This window comes from Pholcus phalangioides, unplaced genomic scaffold (genome assembly GCF_987345545.1).
Source record: "Pholcus phalangioides strain wild (caught in Gottingen) unplaced genomic scaffold, Ppha-v1.0 ptg000009l_1, whole genome shotgun sequence".
Classification (NCBI taxonomy): Eukaryota; Metazoa; Arthropoda; class Arachnida; order Araneae; family Pholcidae; genus Pholcus; species Pholcus phalangioides.
Genome location: NW_028301602.1, coordinates 43,734,614 through 43,756,742, shown reverse-complemented (window position 1 = coordinate 43,756,742; position 22,129 = coordinate 43,734,614). Strand labels below are relative to the sequence as shown.

At 36.4% G+C, this 22,129-nt stretch overlaps 1 protein-coding gene across 1 annotated transcript in view; it reads right to left on the bottom strand.

Annotated features, from left to right (window-relative positions):
• The window catches only part of LOC149083122 (BAI1-associated protein 3-like), a 251,584-nt gene that overhangs the window by 35,945 nt on the left and 193,510 nt on the right, over nucleotides 1-22,129 (bottom strand). Inside the window, exons 8-15 of the mRNA XM_089236788.1 lie at nucleotides 18,624-18,668; nucleotides 16,258-16,335; nucleotides 16,000-16,087; nucleotides 13,445-13,648; nucleotides 11,163-11,266; nucleotides 5,538-5,661; nucleotides 5,203-5,274; nucleotides 2,509-2,633 (exon numbers count right to left, since the gene is read on the bottom strand). Of these exons, the coding sequence (XP_089092914.1) occupies nucleotides 2,509-2,633; nucleotides 5,203-5,274; nucleotides 5,538-5,661; nucleotides 11,163-11,266; nucleotides 13,445-13,648; nucleotides 16,000-16,087; nucleotides 16,258-16,335; nucleotides 18,624-18,668 (840 nt within the window). The remainder of the gene's footprint in view (nucleotides 1-2,508; nucleotides 2,634-5,202; nucleotides 5,275-5,537; nucleotides 5,662-11,162; nucleotides 11,267-13,444; nucleotides 13,649-15,999; nucleotides 16,088-16,257; nucleotides 16,336-18,623; nucleotides 18,669-22,129) is intronic.

The window sequence follows — 22,129 nt, the reverse complement described above, 5'->3', positions numbered from 1 at the left end:
AAAAAAAGTTTAGAAAACCAATTGTTTTTTCATTTTAAAATTTTTGTGTTTTAACCCTCTATGGTTCACTTGCATAAAAACTCGTGAATTTTTGTTGTTGTTGCAGAAACGGATGTAAATTGGCGCTGTTAGCATATTTTCAACTGAAACACTATACAAACACAGAGATTTAATTGATTATGGTGAATTGATGAATTAAAAGTAAAATATAGAATTAGCCTTTATTTTGACTTTATCTATATAGAGATAAAGTCCTGTTTAGCAAAGTTTAATAGTTTTTACCTTGAATTCTATTTCGTAAAATCTGGCGTGATTTTATATCTTTTTGAGCACGTTAGATTTCAGTAGCTCTCAAAAAACGACACCGAGAAAGAATCAAATCTCTCTAAATGAAAAAGTATTGCACTTATATAGCCGTATTTTGTGCACTGCAATAACACCAAAAGATGTGCTTGCTAACTAAAAAGAATTAAAAAAAAAAAAATCGAGAAAAGAAATTGGTATAATGAGTTGTTTTGACCATTTATTTACCATATTCAAAGACCATGGATAACTGTTCGTGCTAGAGGCATAGTTTATGGTGGACTGAGAGAGGAGAATTTTTATTACATTCTTAGATTCAAGAAAATGATTACTTGAAAACCATCAAAGATTATCTCGTAAACGCGAAAATACACTCATCGTATCAACATAACACCGAGAAGTAATATTATTAACATACCATACGGTCACTAGTACAGTCCACGACGTTTAATGTGATCACATTGGGACTCAGATGTTTCTGATAACAATAACCTATTGATAATTATATGCAAAAAAATCCCGGTAGTAAGTTTGATCATTTTTGTCGCACCGCGGTCATTTTCTGCTCACGAAAGCTAATTAGACCGGGATCCCGGTAGTAAGTACGATGATCGTGTGTCCCGTTTTGTTGAGCGGGACGAATGAAAACGGGGCAACTTTGTTTTTCTTTCCCACATAACAGGTTTCGAAATGTTTAAAAAAAAAATCGTGATTTTTTTTTTCAATTCTTCTAACCCAGATTTTTTTACCCTTTAAGCTAAAATCATTTTTTTATTCAGCAATTGCGAGGAGTTAGAATGGAACTGCCTAATGTGTATTGCGAATCACGATACTTTTTATAATGTGTACGGTACGCTATGTAAGATTCCTCGAAAGACGGGTTATATTTTGGAGATGATGATTTCAGGAAGAAAATTCATCTCCACCTCCACAGGGACACGAATCCCGGTCTCTCGTTTGCCAGACGAGTGCTCTACCCCTAAGCTATGGAAGAGGATAGAACACCTCTTCCTTGGAACGTGTATATATATATAATGTTGATTGGCTCCGTACATGGACAAGAGCCATGGACATAGACCACCAGATGGCGACATATATATAGAAATGTCTTCTCCATTTGTTAATACAAGATTTCTCGAAAGGTTGGTTATATTTTGGAGATGATGATTTTAGGAAGAAAAATTCATCTCTGCCTCCACGGGGGACGTTATATAGATTTCCTTGGAATCTGTGAATGCTGTCAGTTGAAAGAAACTGACCAAGAACTGTTGAAAGGTTTTTTTTCTTTTGCCTTACACATTCGTTCGCTATAGGAAAGTCATTGAAGAAGCAGCGCATGTGCATGGAAGAAGCAGGCACATAGATCATTTTACGACAATGTGAACAGAGTACGAGTACAGAAATTTTTGTTGATTAGAGAGCCTTCTGACCTCTTACAAAGTCTTGTAAGTTGATAACAATTACGTGTAGGGGGAAAAAACGAGTCTGGGCCTCAAAAAATCAAAATATGCAAAAAAAAAAAACTTTTGACGGAAAAAAGATAGCATAAACCGAAGTCCTGATAGCAATAAACGAATTTCTCCCATTTTATGATATTGGCACGTCAAAATAATAACATTATTCGTGATTTTAGTAAGCGGTGTCGACTGTATATTATGATTTGCAGTTCGTTATACTTCATGAAAACTTTGACAGCGATTAGGCGCATTCAAGCGCTTGCTATCGCCATTCAACGCTGTGGTCGTTGTTTGGTAATAATTAACGCAGCTGGTCACCGAAACTGTTGCGCGAAATTATCCAAGTGTTAAACGGAACCATTCCTTGAAGCTTCCGCCGCATTAAAGCTGAATGCTCTGAAGCTCTCGCGTCTTTCTCTCGACCGAAGTTATTAAGAACGGCTATACTTTGACCCAAGGCATAAACATCAACGGCAGCGTTATTTAGGTAAGGGTAAACGACGAGAATTAAAATTCAGGGACACGTTGTGACGGTGGCACTTGCTTGCTTGTTGCTTCAGTGTTTCATCGTGGGCTTTATGCCAAGCGTGCTTATGAACGAGCTTCATTTCACGGTTGGAATCAGGGTTAGTCAAGTTTCTTATCGTAACCTCGAATCAACTGAGGGAGTTTCAAATTGAGTATTTTCATAAAAAGGGGTGGTTATTTTTTTTTTTGAGGGGGGGGGGGGAAATTAAATTATTATTACTTGAGCATGTTGGTCAGCTTATATTGAGCTTTCTTGTTGCCAGCAGGGAAGAGATCTCTGTGCTTCTGTAGGAGCTTCAGGCAGTAATCCAGGAAAATGTTGAACGATTCCGCTAAGGCTGCTTCCTAATTTCAGAAAAAGAAAATTAGCCTTAAAATTGAAAAAAAAGAAAAGGAAAAAAACCAACCTTCGATGCTATAAATAAATTAAGATGTGTAAATAAGGAGCGGGATTTGAAAACTTTTTCCCAAATGGAAATAGAGATACGAAGAAAAAAAGGGGAGAAAGATGGCCGAATTGCCAAAGAACAGAGAAGAATTGAATTCATATCTATCAATAAGCTTCTAATGCATGATTAACATCATCACTGTTAGTATGGGGGTTACCAGACTTTCAACTCACGATGTACAGACACCCTTCTCTGATCATATTTCATTGAGATGGAAGCGGGAAATCCATTTGTATATGGGGTGTTTCCCCGAGAACAGTGGTTCCCAAACTTTTTGAACAACGATCCCCTTTTCAGATTTATCGCCGACCCCCCCCCCCGCCTAAGGTAGCAATTTTCCAATTTTCTGATTTTTCATTTCCGATTTTTTTGTTAATAAATGTGCTATTTAGAAAGCATTTTTCGGAACGCCTTTTTAACTCGGTTCCAATTTGTGCAATCATTGATAGATGAAATCAATTTATTTGCCAACATTTACTTGGCAGTGCTGTGTCATTATTAAATTAGAAGTGTAGGAGGGTGTATGTTCCTGGATTTCGATATACAGTGTGATTTAGAAAGAATCATCCAATTTCACAAAATGATTCTTCACTTGAAATCAATCATTCGCGTTCAAGCTGTTGGCTGTAAATTTGAATGATCTGTATTAGACATATAGGCGATAAATGTGGTAGTCTTGTTCCACGTTAAACAAAGGAAGATAGGGAAAGAAAGAAAATAAAAAATAATAAGGGAGCGGTGGAGCTGTACAGACATAATTGGATAAGAGAGTATTACTACAGTGCCTTGCTTTTTAGCTCTCACCTACAAACTTGTTCTCTTTCTCACTTCTATGTACAGTATATAATAGAAGAATTAGTTCTGAGAAAAAAAAAAAACACACACACACACACAAATTCCACGTATTCAAGTCAATATTTCGCTATTTGAATTAAAAAAAATTAGAAAAATTGGGAAATAACAGCTTAATTGTCTTTCACCATTCATGCAGTTCTTTCCTGCATTTTCTCTAATTTTTGAATTCAAACATCTCAGCGAATGTTGCACTTGGGAATGTGGAATTTCTTTGGTTGAGCTCAAAAGAGACAGAGCAACAATTTTGTAATTAGGTGTTTTAAGACAGGGTGGCCGTATAAAAAGTGTTTTTTTTTTAAATAATTATGTAAGTTTTTGTTATGTGAATGACGTATCTAAGGTCTATGCGTTATTTGGATACTTTATCTAATTTAATTTGCGGCAAGGGCTGTGTACCTTGTATATTAAGAGTACACGAGTAAGCAAGTGACATATTTGCGTTGATTATTATTGCAGTAAAATGTTTGTAAAAGTATTAACAGCCTGTAAGAATCAGAATTTTAACTTTTCCCCAGACGTAGAAGATTTTATATCTTGACTGTACCAATCGCTTTGTTAACGTCGACGCGTTAATTGATCCTAATCGAATTACAAGGGACACATTCTAGCTATCCCTTGGAAGGTTGTAAAAAAAGAAATTTTTTTTTGCTTCTTCTCTAATGATGATAAAAAGATTTCAGAAAATCCGGTCCGATTATGAGTAAACTAGAGAGTAACAATAAAAGAGATAAAGATTGGATAGGTGGATGCTGGAAGACGGGATGTTGGCCACTAGAAACTGAACGATCAAACCCCGCTTATCTTCCTATACTTACCATCTGTACATGGGTCATACATTACATGAAAATTCAAGCATTTTCCATCTTCATTTCAAAATAAGACAGCACTTGTATGACACAAAACAAGCAGAACTCTAATAAAAAAAACACACACTCACACACGCACGCACGCACAGTCAGTTTCTGCATGTAACCAATTACTTAGAAACTCCGTAGAGGAATGTGTTACGAGTTACATACATGGTTAAGTAAGTGAGTATTTAACCTCTCTATTTACCAGATGAAAATGAAAATGCCAGTTATATTAATAAGATATAATGCATAAGTTAGACCAATAAGATACTACCATTATATTACATTAATTAAAGTACTTTGTTACACGAATTCTAATAAAGCGAAACTATTATATTAAAGTAAAACATAACTTTGAAAGTACAAAGTGTACCGGAACTTCTGAAATAGAAAACATTATTTTTAGCGTGTGTATTTTTAATTGCGTGAAGTAAGTAATAATACCACTAGTAAGATAATTTTCTCTTATTGGAATGAATGGAAACTCTCTTGAAATAAATAAACACAAAAAAGATAATAAATGAATGTGAAACAAAAAAATAAATAAATGAATAAATTAATGAAAAAAAAATCCCTCAAACAGACAATCAAAAATGAAATGTCCGGAAGAAATGAACATAAGAATTTCATAGAAACAAAATAAAAGAAAATGAATAATGTAAACAAATGTTAAACAAAATAAATAAACTTAAACAAATGTTAAACAAATAAACTTAAAAAATAAAACAATAACGAAACACAAACTTATTCGTTGCGCACCGTTTTCTGTATGGCTTTCCAAATGTCTTTTCTTTTCATGGTTGTTTCCTGGTTGTCTGGGTCAAGAACCTCCTGCGATATTATATAGTATAAAGCATTATGCCGTGTTATGTATTACGTGCTAAAATGTTACATTGCTATCGTGTTATATGCTGTTGCACTGTTGATGCACCATTAAGATTTTTTACTTATGGTGCGAAGACGAGAAGAAAAGAAAAAAAAAAAATCTTCGAACTGGTTTACATTTTTTTGGACATTAAATTTCAAATATCAAACTTTATGAAAGAAGAAGTGAAATAAAGAAGACAAATGAATGTGAAATTGAAATGGAGTACCTCGTCTCTGGAGAGAGGATTTTCTTGATCGCCCCAAGCTCTGTTCAAGTCATCCAGCAACTGATACAGTAAGGCATAATCCAGAGGCACTTCGACGTGTTTCCGGCTGTACATTATCCATCGACTGTAATCAATGGAAAGAGATTATTGTGGCAAGTTATTATCTGTTTCATTGAGGTTACACATGCAACCACGAAGGAATTTTCTTGACATTTGCGGAAATTTTGAGTTCATCAAACAAAAAAATCTTATTTTTTAATTATATATTTAGTTTAATAATTTACCAAGCACACTTGACTACATATTTTCGCCGGTAGCTGGCAGCACATTTTCCAAAGTGTGTGAGAAAAATTTATTCAAAAAAGAAATTTTTGAGGGAAATTTTCCTGGAATAAATATCGATAAGGCGATAAAAAGTAATAATCCATTAATTCGAAAAACATGAACTATTTAGTTTGCTCACAAGGATAGAATTTTATTAAATAACAAAAATTGTTATGAGAATAGTTACCTTTATTGCCGACATAGGTGACGCAAAAATTTAAAATATTTTTTTACAGCGTCATCTGTAAATGATCTCTACAACTGTTGTAGCGATGAAATTTAAAAAATTTTTAATATTGAAAAAATTCATGCTTTTTTTGTAAGTATGGTACGTTAGGATATCACCCGTAAATACAAAAATGTTATAAAATATGTCGGTTTCAGGCTAATATTATTTGACGTTTTTTTACTATATTATGTTATATCAAAAAATTATTTTTCTCGCCGCCGCAGGTCTCAAAAATTTCAGTGTTGATACAAAATTCATTGAAGGGGGTTCTACTTTTTGCATGCGGAAAATTGACTTGAACCCCTCTCCCTTTTGCATATGCGAAAAAAAAAAATTGAACATAATATGCAATAAATATGGGTGTACTTATATTTATTTTTTCATAGTGATTAATTGATGTGCGAAATGATGGCGTCATGAAATACTTCGTAAAGTGAGATCGCGTAAAGCGAAGGATGTGATACCAGTAACACAAAAGTGGAACGTGGGAAACAGAATTTCACAACATAAGTGAAGGACCGTAATCCGTATTCAAAATGAAGATCGATCTGAAGTGCTTCTCGGCAACTAAAAAGAGTTATGATGGAGGAGATACAGAGAATCCGAGTATATATATGATGATGATACGAACTTCGAAAGTAGTTATGGGGCCGAGTGTCAATAGAGAGGAGTGTAAGAGAGCGCATGAAATAGTGCTAAGCGACTCGCAGTTGTTGGTGTCAGACTTGCGCTAACAAAGTGCATACTGAACTGCAAGCCCATTACTTCCAGGAGTCGGATAGTGTTTGCCACCTCCGTAAACGAAAACGAAACTGGCACTCTTGCCCATGGCCCCCACAAGGGGTGGGCTGACAAGGCTCTAGCCCTGGGGCCCGGGACAATTTTCACAATTTTTTGCTTTTTCACGCTATAAATTTATCATAAAGAGGCCCGTGAAAGTCTGGTCGGAGGGCCCGCGAAAGATCCCAGCCTAGGGCCCTGCTCCTGCTCCGCAAACATGAACGAAATAAGCTGCATCTCAGGCGAGCATACGAACGTAAGTTAATGTGCAGGTAAGCGAACAGTAATAAGGAAAGCGGCTGTCCCAAGTCCTTCAGAACGGAAGCTGCTGTTCAAACCCTAAACACTAGAACGAAATTGCAAATTCGCACACAAGCGGCTGTCCAAATCCTTCAATCTGAGAAACATTAGTAAAGCCAAAATTGTCGGCACTCTTGCTGCAACTCATTGGTTACCCCATGGGGCTGTTACTTAAATTATTTTAATAGGAAAACTCGTTTAAGAGAGGCCAGGATCACACTATAAAAGTTTTATACAAGCTCTTTTGTAAAACTTGGAAAATCTAACCGATAAGCGTATCGGTTACGTTCGGGCAAACGCAACCGATGACCTTATCTGTTGTTTTTTTTTCAAGTTTTGTAAAAGATGTTTTATCAAACTTTTATAGTGTAATCTCAGCGTAAATACAGCTTCGAGAAAAAAACCTTACGGAAATTACAGCAATGTTTTAAACTTCACTGGCAATTTTTTTTTCAAAGCAAATAAAAAAAATGCATTAAAAAAATAAGAGCTTAGACACAAACGTTTTCAGTATTCTTTCAATGCATGTAAATATAAATCAACTTAATAGTTGTTATGCTGTCTCCACCTCAACGCTGCTAAAACCTTTCACAGAGGCCCTAGCACATGTATGAGGGGTATTTTACTTTCAGGCCCATTTGAGAGTTGAAATACAGCAAATCGCCAGCTAAAATTCAATTGCGATAGTTTCATCTTTAATGATATTTGAGAGAAATAGGAAAATTAAATTATTTTTACGCATGAATTGCAATATATTAGTAACAATTTTCTTTCTTTTTTTTCAACGGTAATTTATGTCGGAATGTCAGCAATTGGAACTTTCGTTTCTTGCCGCTTTTCGTTTGGAAATAATGATAAATACTGTGTAAAGACTTGAGTTTTTATGTAACTGGTCATTTTAGATAATTAGTCGGTGATAAAGTTTTCTTCTGAAAAGTGCTCCGTCACGTAAAAAGTTTGGGAACCACTGCCTTAGGCCATGCATGTTCAACTAATAGCTCACTAGCTAAATGTGGTCACCGGAGTCGTCTGATGAGGCCAGTGACATCAAACATGGTTTTGCAAAAATGAACTAAAAGGCACATTACCAGATCATTCAAGAGATCCGTGGTACAGTTCAACGTCACTTAAGTGGTCCGTGGCACTTTTACATATCTCTTGAGTAAACCGCGACATATTTACAGATAACTTGAGTGACCAGCGAGCGGCACAGTTTTAGAGCACTTGAGTGGCACATATCCAGAATGCTTAAGTGACCCGTGGCACATTTCCCCTTAAGTGACCTTCGACGGATCGGTTTCAGATCACTTAATGGCCCGTAACACGTTTTCACACCAATAAACTGGCCCCGAGCTCTCCAAAAGATTGAGCGTCCTTGGCATTCCAACTGGGGTCTAATGAGACCTTCTAAGGGGTCCCGCAGTTATAGAAGCTGTAAACGTTTTCATTGGTGTCAAAATAAAAATGTCTTAATTAGAAAAATATTTATGTTTGCTTTTATTCCGTAGAGCAATCTCGCAACCAAAAACGATTCCGTGCGAACAGAAAAGTTCTAAAACGTTCCTCTGCCTTAGACCATGTGCCTAATATATTAGACTTCTTTGTCAAGAACAAGTTGAAACCGCAGCAGAGCGTGATCTAATGAAATGTCTCGTGGGAAATGTTAGCCAACACGTAGCTTGTTCCTCTGGCTCCAAGTTCAGAAGAATTACGCACATTTACTTGATAAACCCGATCTAATAGAATTCCCAAAGCAGAAATCAAGTTAAGTAAGACGTCTTCTTCTTCGTGCCATCTGTTTTCTTCAAACTCCATCATCAAGGATGCTCAACGTTTTGGAGAGTGCGGGCCCTTTCACGGTTTGGAAACGTGTCGCGGGCCACTTGAGTTATCTGAAAATGTGCCGCAAGTAGCTCAGGTGATCTGAAAGTGTGAATTAAGCAATTTGATCTGGAAACGCGCTACAAGTCACTTAAATGAATGGCCTTCCTCTTATTGGTGCAAAGGGTACGTGGAACACAAAAGCTTAAGAACCCTTGCTTGGAAATGTGCGTAGAGCCACCTATAAAAATGCCGCGGGCTGCTTAAGTAAATGTGTCGCAAGCTGCCTAAGTGATCTGGAAGCGTGCCGCGGGCCACTCAAGTGATCTGGAAATGTGTTGTCATTCACTCAAGTAATCTACAAACATACCACGAGCCATTTTAGTGTGCCGCGAGTCGCTCAAGTGATTTCGAAATGTGCTTGGGGTCGCTTAAATGATCTGGAAATGCGTCACGGACCACTTGAGTGATCTGAAAATGCGCCTCTTGATACATCAGATGAATAATATTTTAATAACCAAGAAAAAATCATCCTTTTTCCTCTATAATCCTTATCATCCTGGATGTCATCCATCGAAATAAATCATAAATAACTTTCTGTGGAAATTTCTTCCAAGCCTGTTTGATTGCTGCCATAAGGCCATTTTCATTTTCGTACCGCGTACCATTTCTATACACTTCTCATGCCAAAATGAACCACAAGTTCGCTACAGGATTCAGCTCAGGACTTCATTCTGGCTAGTCACCGAGTTCCACCGAAATGACCTCAAAACTTTGTAGACTTCGAAACATGCACAGAAGCATTGTCCTGTTGAAACAAATCCTGTCCAGAAGTTATAAGAAATGCTTCAGATAGATTTTCTGCCAGAATGTCTTGTTACGCCTCTGAGCTGATTTGCAGCTTATGAACGTGATTAAAGTTTTTCCTTGCAAAACCTGCTCAATCATAATTGACCCCACCCCAAAATTGGCGTTTCGAAAATATGGATCTGTCGCGGCGTAGGTCATACCAGTAATATTTAAAATCATCAGATCCATCCAAATTGAACTTCTCATCAGTGAAAACAACATCATTCCACTTGGCACCATGAGATACGCATTCTTTTTAACTCACTTTTGAGAGTGCTGTTTTGTAAAGGGAGCTTGCACTTCGGATTTGCGGACCAGATATTTGAATTTTTTTTTATCACATCAGGCACAGTTCGACGTGTGCAAGGCAAGTTCTACTTCTTCAGAATTATTCAGAGATACTTTGTTTTCACGTAAAAACACTGTGAGTAATCGTCTTTTTTTTTGAGGTATGGTATTAAGAATTTCGTCACTAGGCATCGCAGTTTCTCTGAGAGCACGTGTTTCTCCCGTTGAATGCCCAATAAATAAGTTGTCTTTGGCCATCTTCACACTTTTAGAACAAAAAAATGATTTCACAGCGCATAACTGATCAAAACAGTCTCGACTGTTACGCCAGCGTGAGAAAAATTCAAATTCCTTTCTTTGATGTCAGAATGGAATGTGGCCTTATACCCTTTTTCCAAGTTTTTTGACCTTTTTTACCATAATTTCAACTTTTTTTCCCGAAAAAGTGCTGTTCTCATCAAAATTGTTTTTAGTGGTTTTTAGTTCTTTTTCGGCTGTCCTTAAAAATTTTTCTCCAGCGCCTGAGTTGTGCTATCGTATGTTCGTGTCATTTTATTGTGTAGTTAAATTTATAGTCCACTGATTAGTAGGAAATATTGTTTTGATACGTAATACAAGCTGGAATATTTCATCTACTATCTGGTAACAAACAATTAATTTTTAGGAAGTCTTGTAAAAAAGAAAAAAATAAATGCGGGAAAGATGTGATCTATTATGTTAACATGTGTTCGCCGACGGAAAGAAAACACATTGAACAAGGAAAGGACATCACATTCATTTTGTAGTTAATAGAAGATGAAGGAAAACATTTCACAGACAAATTAAGTCATTTCTAGTCGAAAATATGGCAGACATGATGTCAGAGAGTGATTGTGGGGGAGGAGAATGATTTTTCTCGATGACGACATCCCTTTAAAAAGTTTCATTATCTGTAAATAACAATACGCATGCAAATTAAAGATTCTCTTTTGATTTCTTCATTAATTATTCATAAAAATAGGTGGCAGTATATCCAAAAAATTTCTTTTGCTTACCATAGCGTTTGCTGAAGCTCCGTTATGTCCCCCTGGATAGCGTGTTGATGGAGAATAGTTAGAGACGGCTGCGGCAGGTCACCAGCCCACTCGTAACTTGGACCCTTGTCGCCACCGAAATATAAAACACATTCGTTTTAAACTGAAATACTTACGAAACAAACTTTGATCTTTATTTTTTTGAAGTATTCGTGAAAAATTCAATTAACTCATGCAACGGAATCGCCGCCTTCACCATTCCCGCCGCTAGCGCAAATTCTCACGTAAAATGTGTATTAATATTTTCAAGGAATACATTTAAAAGTTAGAGAAGAGACTGAAAGTAATAATAATAATAATGTGCCGTATTTTCTGCCTTATCCACTGCTTTTCTTGGGTTTTTAAAAACATAATTTTGGTGGCTTGGGGCACTTGCGTTAATTTTCGTTTCAGAAAACGCAATCTCCAAGAAATGACTACGAACATTGTTCCATAACATTAAAGTAAAAATTTTCATTTTGTGAAAAAAGTATTTCAAATATTCAAAATTAGTTCGAAGCATTTAGCAAACATTTTCAAGTAAATATTTGTTAGTAGGGAATAATTATATGCAAGTTGGCGAATACGTCGATGTGCAGTGGCGCTTTCGTCAAAAAATACGCGTACGTACAACGCGATTCAAAATTCAACATACAATTTTTAGGGGTGGTAGGAAACACAAAAACAAAACAGTAATCACTTTTAAGTAATTTTTTTTGTGTGTGCATAAATATGGATGGTAAGAAATTTGAGCACTTGTTGCTAAACTTTATGCGTGTACACGTACTGTCCTCGTGCAAAGTATCGCTAAATGGAGAGTTTTCCCATCCATTATTGGCTTGTCATTTCTGCATCTTCGTTTATCCTCTAGCTGATCAGGTTGGGGTTTCCGGTCGTACATTCCCATGTGATTCCGATTTGCAGTTTTTGTGTTTTCTACCTCCCCTAAAAGTTTGTTCGTTGAGTTTTGCATCACACTGTATATAAATTTCCTGATTAGACTCAACAAAAACCATTCGGCTGCCTTTTCTTTTCACCCCTTAGCGTACAGGGGTGAGGTATCTCGGTCCTGAGTTGATAGGATCAATACTTTTGAGTTCTCACGCTCTATCTTCTTTTGAGACTCTTCATTGGCAACCGTGCTAATGGAAATTGTTTTTTTTCTCTTAACCTTAGCGTTATATTTTTTTTCTTTTCTCCCTCTTTACGGTTTGAGTAGTTAAAAATTTTTCGTCTCACATACGTAAGGAAAGAGGAAACAATTGAAAAACTACTCCTCTATCCTCACCCTCCCTTCATTTTCTATATGTTAGTAATAATACTAGTTTTGGGGGTGATTCATTTCTGGTAGTACTTCAACAGTTCATTTTCCACATTTTCCGCCAAAAGCCTATGCATAAAGGGTTCAGGCAACTACACACGTAATTGCAAGCTCGACAAGTATGCATGCTTAATATTTTCGTACAAACGTGCTTGAATGTCTGTAGGAGAATTTCGCTCAAGCATTTTGATTGTACGAGTGGTACTGACGCGAAACTGAAGGTGTGTACCATGCAGGTAGCTTGTAAAAGCGTACACCAGTCTTCACGCCTCGTACCAGGGAGCTCTGCTCGGTGTTAGCATTTTTTGTTGGCGTTTTTTTTTCGGTACACAGGGACAAAGGCAGCCAAAGCGAGCGCATCATCGCCCGAGCTCGACACATTTCAAGTATGAACGTAAAGAGATTGGGCATGCGTGCTTGTCGAACTTGTAGTTACACCTTCGGTAAAGCATGAAAAATTCATAGCCACGAGAAGCTGGAAGCTCTGGGCACTTGACCTAACACTACCGAGGAAGTCTTTTGAAAGAGGAGTTGCTTGAGCCCTCTTGAAGCCTTTTGTGAGGAAATGGGGGTCTCTGCCCCTTCCCTCAATAATTCTTGAATATACAATGCAACGCGCGTTCCCCCGTATGTCCTGAATTCCGTTTATACGGGAGATTTGGAAACCCTAAAATTGCTTTCTTTCGGAGAACAAAATTGTTATGAGTTGACTTATAGGGATGCACAGCTGTGTGTGTGTCATTACAGGAAAAAAAAAACTGTTTCCGCGAGTCAGTTTCATGCTCCTAAATCCACACCGGACATTATTGTATGCGGTTTCATCAATTAAAGTACACAGGTCTTTCCGGGCAGCTGTATCTTCATCATACCCTTCATTTAAGACAACTGTCGGAGGCAAGTTACGGATAGATACAACGTTTTTTACGCAAAGAATTACTCTCACCATTTGTTGATTAAGCTCATGCTCTACGAAAACCCAAATGAGCTCTTGATGTTCTACGACCTCCTTCCAGTTGTCCTCTTCCATATCATCTTTGTCCTCTCTCGTGCTGAGGGTCAGCTTCAATCGGATTTGACCCTGGACACTGGATCTCTCCGTCCTGCCTTCGAGGGCGAACCAACGATCCAGTCCCGAAGATGGAATGTCCTGCGGAAATCAACGAGAAAACATGAAATATAACTACAATAGAACCTCACTTATAACGGACTTCACTTATAACAGCCAGCTAAAGAAAATCGAAAAAAAAAAAAAAAAAAAATCTGACGAGTTTATAAAACACGAATCAACTCGTTTAAAAAGAATTTCCGAGTAAGCGACCGTTGTTTTGTTTTGCGTAAATATGGATGTGCTGCATGACTCATACTGCTCGTCGGCCAGAAAAATTAATGCAGTGTATACGTACACATCTTTTTCAATTCGACCTATGTTGAAGACATAGACATTTTATTTGATGCATAATAAACACTTTTTATAATTAAGTACCTCGTACTTTCATTCATGTGCACCTTCTTGCATTACACCCGTATAAGAATCATTTACCGCAAATTGTTATTGTTTGCTATATTCAGTCCCTATTAGTACGTTAAAACGAGGTTATACTATGATTACTAATTCGTAGGTGCCAATTCTCAGACTTGATCTGAAGTTATCAAATACAAATACGCTAACGGGGAGTTACGATATACAGCACATCCTCGTTTATGCGACTTTTGCCTCTATACGACGTTTCGGCTTCGGTCGCAATTGGTGTTTGTATACATATTAATTACTGTAAAAGTGATACACCGTTGGTTATGCATAATCACCAATCGTCTCGATATATAAAGAAAGTTTGATTAAATTTATCCACATCTCTATATCAATTTTACCTGCGATTAAGCGTAATTCCCGAATAAAGTTGGAAAGTTTGATGAATATTGGAAAAATTTATAAATTTTGTATGCTCTATTATTATAACCTTCCATCTCTTCATTAAACTAATTGACTATTTTTACCCGCACCACACGTATTTTGCAGTAAAAATCAAATTAAAATAAGATGGAAGGAGATAAAAACATTCATAACAACATTATAGTCTTGTAACGTTCGCTTCAACAAACAAAACCAACATTATATACACTTCGAATTCACCATCGTGGACAATTCAGTTAATTGCCCATTTAACATATTTACCAACACGAGCTTGGGACATAATCTTGTTGAATGGCATAAATTATCGGTTTATGACCCAAAAATAATAAATTAGAGTTTTCCTGATTTTACTGTCCGCTATCGAGAGTGTCCGCTAACGGGGAGTGAAATACATTGAAGCGCTATTCGCCTGGACCGGGAATCAGAATAGTGTCCATTAACGTGGAGTGACCGTTAGGGGGGGGGGGAAGTTCCACTGTATAAGCAGGTGGTCGAAGATGATCCAGGCCATGTTGGATGCCTGATTATGTGTTGTGAACCTGACGTGAAGTTTGTTTCTGTGTACTGCTTGTCATAGTGCTGCCGTCCGCCAGCTATATTTTGACGTACGAGTGAAGTGTAATGACTAGGGCTCGGATTTTTATGCCTTAAAGATGAAACGTCATTGCCGATAGGGTAAAAAACCTGAATTTACCGATCGACCCTAGTATCGACTGAAAATTGTATCGTTGTAGTCCCCTCCCCGCTTCTTGCGCCTCGAAATTGTGAACTACAGTAAACTAATTCATTCGAACACCACTGTGGTGACGGTGGGGTATACAGATTGACCATATGATCCGTTGTCGCGTCACCCGGGGACGTTCTTGTAATTTTAACTAAGTCTACTTGAACTTTTTATCTTTCACTGAAATCGAGGATTGTTTTGCCAACTTATAAAAGAAAGTTATGACTATAAATATGAATAAAATATAATAAATATGAATTTCCGTTCATAGGGTTACCAATGAAGATTTCTGAAAAAAGGAGAGAGAGAGAGAGAAAGAGATCGAATGTATTTCTTCCATATTCAGACGGACGAGGTATCTCGTCCGTGATCTTAAAGGGGTTAATTCACTGTGATTAGCAGTAGCGCTTCATTTCCCACCATTGGTGATTTTTCGGCGATTATAGCGATAACGGGCAACTTTGCTCATTTTTTGGCATCGCGTTTAGCAACAATTGCCGATTTCACGTACTTGAAATTCTAATTTCCCATATTCTTCTGAGAAAACGCGGTCAGCCTGGGATTGGCAAGGACGGTGAAAGAGTGTTTCTTTTAGGATTTTTCATTCAAGGGAAGCACAATTGGAGATTTATAGAGATTTTTGATTTGGAGGAAGCAAAATTGGAAGGATCTGGATTCCGATCGGAAGATTTTAATAACACTAAAAATTCGTAGGTATGTATCTTAGCTTCATTGTCCCAAAACCAACCTTATCGTAAAAATTAACTACTTTAATCATAGTTTTAGAGTATGATTATTTGTATTATGCAAGGTTCTTGATATTGATGATATTGAATACAGAAGTTTATCTTTTTTCTCTTACCTCCAGTCTCACATTGACGCAGCCCAAGAAATCATCAATGTTTTCACCAGTGCTGGTCCTGGCCGACTGTGCTATCTGTTTGAAATACCTGCGAGCGAATCACAAAAGTAATAATGAATGTGTAGAAATTTCTCACTCATTGGTTTATTTCTATTCGTTACCTTCAAGTTTTGGCGTCTATCTTTGAAGTTAATCTAATAATTAAACTGAAAATATGAAAGTTTGCCGAGATTCTGAAATTTAATCACGAATTTTTACCTTCCTAGTCCTTTAAGACTTGAAACTTCATTAAGTTTCCTAGCAGCGTCAAAAACCGATGATTCATCATCGTGGTCCCTGTGCAAAGAAAAAATTGGAAATTTTAGACACAAAATATATAATTTGATTTTAAGCAGCAATATAATGCTAGACAGGTCAAATGTGAAGATGTAATTTTCCAGAATTTAATTGATATACCTGTACTAGGTTTTAGTTTTATGTTCAAAGTTTTGAATTTAGCTGAGCAGAAAAGACACTGAAAAAAGAAGTTTGAATATGAAAGTATCCAACCACATATTTGAAGAAAATGATTGATAACATTTGAAGAAAATGATTGATAACATTTGAAGAAAATGTACAGGGATCCCACTCGAAAAAAAAAGTAGGACTAAGAAGTAGAATGTGGGGGGGAGGGGCGTATACTCCATTAGACAACATAATCATATCATAATAAAAAGAAAATCCCTAAAAATTTTATTTTTTGTTTTAAGAAATTAAAAAAACAAAAACTTTATAGCGCTATTTCAGTATTCTATAAGACTGATTCGAGCGAAAGCAAAATGGCAGAAATGACTTGGAACAATGTTTACAAGAAATATTTACTTGGAACAATGACAATTTTTGGCCAAAACAGTGTACTAGCAACCACAGATAATTCTTTTCTGTCTCTCTCACAGAGAAATCACATTCTTTTTTGAAATTTTCCACACTCCAATCTGTCAACTCTCTTTTACAATGCCCACAGCAAATTATGAAGACATGTAAGTTTTTTAAGAATGACATTCTTTCGAGACCACTTTCAAAAGCACAGCGCAAAATGTGTAGATTACAAGGTCCGATATAGATGAGTCAAGGTGAACCGGATGATTTTACTTTGCTATCCATACTGTTTTTAGGGGGGGGGGATCTCTTTACATTTTACTGTTCATTGCCATTGTAATCGTTTTTGGCAAATGAAACACTTTCATTTCTAGCTCTTTGCTGAGCATTGTATAAATGCCTCTGCATGCCCTAAAAATATAGAAGGCAATTGAATTCTATTGCATAGCATCAGATTCACAAAACCTAGAATAGACCTATTTATCCATCTGCTTTGTAATGCAAACTGTCGTTCCACCTATACGCAAAATGTGCAGTATAATTTTGAATGATGAATGTTAGTTCAAGACCATGAAGTAGTAAATACAAAATTATTTTTTCCATCCGCACAGAAGTTTTTAATGACTGCTCTACTTGTTGAACCCTAAAACTAAGCAAACGAAAAAATTAATAAACTGAATGGTCCGCATACACCTTCCAAATAACCTTAAAAACAATATAATTTCTGCTTTGGCAGAATCATTAATTGCAATCTACAACATTTGTAATATTTGGCGTTATATCAATGATTCCCTCCTCAATTAAAATCAATTACACGAATTTTATGGATAGGATTTGGTAAAAAATGTAAGAAAAGCAAGAAAAGGACAAAACCTAGAAAGTAGGATAAAAGTAGGACATTTCACCAAAAAGTAGGAAATACAGGACAAGTGGAAGCCCCGAATTATGAATATTTTAAAGAAAATGTATAAATATTTTTAATGCATGAATATTCTTAAGTAAATATGAATGATGATTCTTTAAAAAAATGTATGATAAAATACATGATGATATTTTAAAAGAATGTGCGATTTTTTGAGAAAATGTATGTGGGTTTTTAAGAAAATGTGTGATGATTCATGAAAAAAATTGATGATTTTCAAGGAAAGAACCTGTATTGGAAGCATGGATTACATGAATTACTTACAACGCAATCAGGTCCTGCTTGTGTGGGCAATAGAATATGTTACTGAATACGATCCACGATGACCACAAAAATGGTTAAATTGCAGCATGAAGATGGGCAACTAAATCCACTTCGTAGTTAAAAGGTTTTAATTATTTCATTAAAATTCTTTTTAACATTTCAACCTGTATGTTTGCTTGCAAACATAATTTCAAATTTGAAGCTGCCATGAATTTTCCTCGAATTACCAACATCGCGTCGTAAAAGTGTGATTCTTAGAACAATTTCTATGAACACACTCATAACCTGCAAAGTTTATAAGTCTTTACGCGACTCCCTGAGTACAGTTGGATTATTTTAACATTATTATATCTTTTCGGTATTTTTTCTGCTCAGCAAAATTCTATTTTGTAAAATTTCGCAGCCGCGTAAGAGAAACATTTTCAATAATTATGAGGATAAATAAGTGAATAATTAGAGAAAATTAGCGTGATATCGTAAGTAAATTTCCACGAAATTTTCCACCAATCATTTTCCGAGTTCATAAAAATGAAACACTCGTTAAAAGAAGAATAAAAAAGAAGAAGAAAGATTTACTCACCAGATATCAAGATGCAAAATATCTGTGTGAATATCTTCAATATCCCTGTCAAAAGATAGGAGAGATGGTATTAAGCAAGTCAATTGGTTTTTCCGCTTATCACGTCAGAAAAGATGAATAAAAAGAAGAGAGGTAGTCATCTTTATTATGGTTATTTAACGCTCGAACAAACCATTAATAATCTCCCAATTACAACGAACGAGGCGGCCATCATAAATTTCCGTTACTCGACCGAACCGAATTAATGTTTTCTCGCCAGTTAGTTAACGCTGGAAAACGCTTTAGGATTATTAACAACTAATAAAAAAAAAAAAGAATGAATGAAGCGTCGGTTCCAGTTTCCTGCACATTTTTGACGCATATTTACATATTTGTGAGACGTACTAGCTGGCACGTGAAGATATACACACATCACTTCACCATCACTGGAAGAATGGATTTTTTTTTTCTTTTGTCAATGTTTTGCACTTGGTTGATGACTGGATGAAGATTCTTCGTAAAGAGGGTTGATCAAATTATAAAAGGTGATGGGAGTCCCTTACGATAAAATACGTGCACCAATTAGAATTAACTGCCTTGGGTTTGAAGGTAGGAATCGCATTGTCTTTCTTTAGCTGGTCTTGCGCTGTGTGAAGGCAATTAAATAAACTCACAATGTGTTCCTTAAATAAGCGTATGGGCTCTATTGCATTTTCATTTATATGCTTTTAAAGACTCGAATAATAAGTCAGAAGATTATAGGTTCGGACTGTAAAGTGAAGGTTTCAGTACAGATTGATTTCCATTACGACGCATTTAAGTAGACATTTACCGAGCAAAAATCACCCACAGTCAACATTCCATAACGTTTGTTCGCTATGGCACGATGCAGTAATGTTTTAAAGTGAGCCAACATCCGCGTGCTATGCATTGCGCTTGAGTGGTTTGCTGAAATTTCCCCATCAATAAGTACGAATGCTTCGAAATATTTCATTGTGAGCGAAGCAACGCTCACCAGACTCACGTTGAACTTGGGACGACCCACCGACGGTCGGCACAGCGAAGAGACACGCGTTGCGTTGTATCTAGGTCTTGTATTGCGGAAGGCTGCGGCAATGTGATCACAACCAACTGGATTTAGCATGGGAGGAAAATGAAGGAAAACAAAAATCAGGCGTATTTATTTATTATCCCACGGTCATGTGAAAAGTGAGTAAACATATGTAGATGTATTACAATGCGTTCGAATGATTGATGTGGCCCTGTTTTCAAGGAGCTCAATCAGCAGCGGCCCTTGGTGCTTAAATTATACGATGAACGTCCAAGATACTTTAGTTATCAAAGAAGAGGACCAAACTGAAATCGAGAGAGTGAACTTGACGTCAGCCTACTCGTAAAGCTTCTAAAAGATAACTTCTGTCTTTGATTATTCAAAGACATGCGGATGTGTGTGAGGTGCACGTAGCATCACCCACTTTGTGAGAAACACGGTTCGGGAAAGTAGGAAGAGTATCAAAACTGACCCGTTTTTAGTCATCTTTTTGCACCAAATATTTAATGAAAAGTTAAAAAGAGAAACGCGCCCATCTTCAAGAGCCATGCTCGATTCATATGCCGATGCTGCTTCTAATCGCATTTCAAGTGGTCTGAGACAACACTCTATCACTGATTTCCAACTGCACCAATTTAATTCTTGTCATCTTTGAAATCCCATCGATACCTTGATTGAAATTACCAATAAAAAGAATTATGGATCCCAGGAGGATCCACTCCCTTGAGGGACACCACTTTTGACATCCGTTTAATCAGAAAATTCAAAGCTCACCACAATTAAAAAGTCATGGTGAACAGCAATTACGGATAAATCCAATTAAACAAGCAACACCCCCCCCCCCAACATTCAAATGCAATCTTATTCTTCCTATAAGAAGTTACTATAAACATTATTCATTTAAAAACTCCTTGGATATTAATTGGAAGTTTAAAAAAAAGGACTTGAATAATAAATATTTTAAAAAAGTTCAGTCGATATTCAAAATAAATCAATATAGTTTTTTTTCCTCAAGATTTCAAACAGATTTATTTTTTGCGGATTTTCGAAACAGTCTGACGATATCTCAATGGTAACTCCACGTCATATGCATTTCTTACATTAAACGAAAAAATGGAATGAGTAGAATTTACGACAAAAAAAAAAATTATTGCGGATTGCGAAATTCAATACGACATTCTATATGACGTCATAATAAATAAAATATGCGAGGAACATAGAACATCGTGAATGTTATTGTGAAATCCCATACGATATTGAAATAAATAAGAATTTGCATATTTGAATGTCTAAAATTCTCGTTCAGAGAATGACAGGTTAAAAAAATCGAAAGAAAAGACAGGTAATGGAAAAGGAAAATTAAAATAAAATGGCTGCGGGTTTTTGGAAGGAAATCAATAGATATTTTATTTCATTTAGAATTTCGAGTTAGTGGAGAAGAATGAATAACTTAAACTGAAGTTGCGTTGATTTTCAAAGAAAAAAGAGACAGACTATTGAAAAGCCTCATACATTAGGGAATTGCGTTACATGAGAAATTCTTTGGGAATCTTTTTAATCACTCACACACACAACCCAAGTAAGAAGAAAGAATAAATACTAAAATACGTGATTCGTTTCTTTTCCTGAATTCAAGAAATATAAAAGAAAAAGTTTATTCTTTTTTTTTTTTTCCCTATTGATTTCTATCTGGCGAAAGAAAATTACCAATTGGAGAAATAATATTAAAGGTATTTACAGGGTGGTCATAAAATAACTTTGTCGATATACGAGTTCCTAGCCGCCACAAAAATCAACGAATTTGGATGAAACTCGAGATGTAGGTGTTTCCGAGTATGTGTGCTCGAAATACGGTTGGAAAACATACGAAACCGTAGCTCTTGTGGTTACGCCACAACCAAAAAAAATTTCGAAAAATTCGAATAGCGGCACCCACTTTTATGCATTACAAAATTATCAGCGTATCAAAAAAAAAATGGCGTTAGAATGGTACTTATAACACCATAAACGCGGGCGCAGGACGCAGACAAAGAAAGATCTCACCAAGGGATTGATGCGCTAGACGCTCGGTCGGGGAATTTTTTCAAATATGCGGAAGTCCCCTCTACCAATCGGTTAGCGCAAAAGTTAAGTAAAGCCGGGTTTTCCTAGGAGCAGGTTTTTCTACAGCGCGCGCAGCGTAAAAATTGGTAAAAAAAACCTGAATTTCCGGTTTTTAACCACTGAGAGTTTTCACGCTGCATACAGCGCAAAAGTTTTACTCCTAGGAAAACCCGGCTTAAGTGGCCTAACTGGTAACTTTATCTGTGATTCTAACAGGCGGCGTCACCGTATTACTAAAACTTGACATCGCCAAATCACCTTCAGGTATATTAGTTGTTTTGTATATGTTTATATAAAATGGATCCGTATTTTCCATATATTTCTCGTATTGAGTGTACTTAAAGTTCAAGATGTCTTCTGAAAATACAGTAAA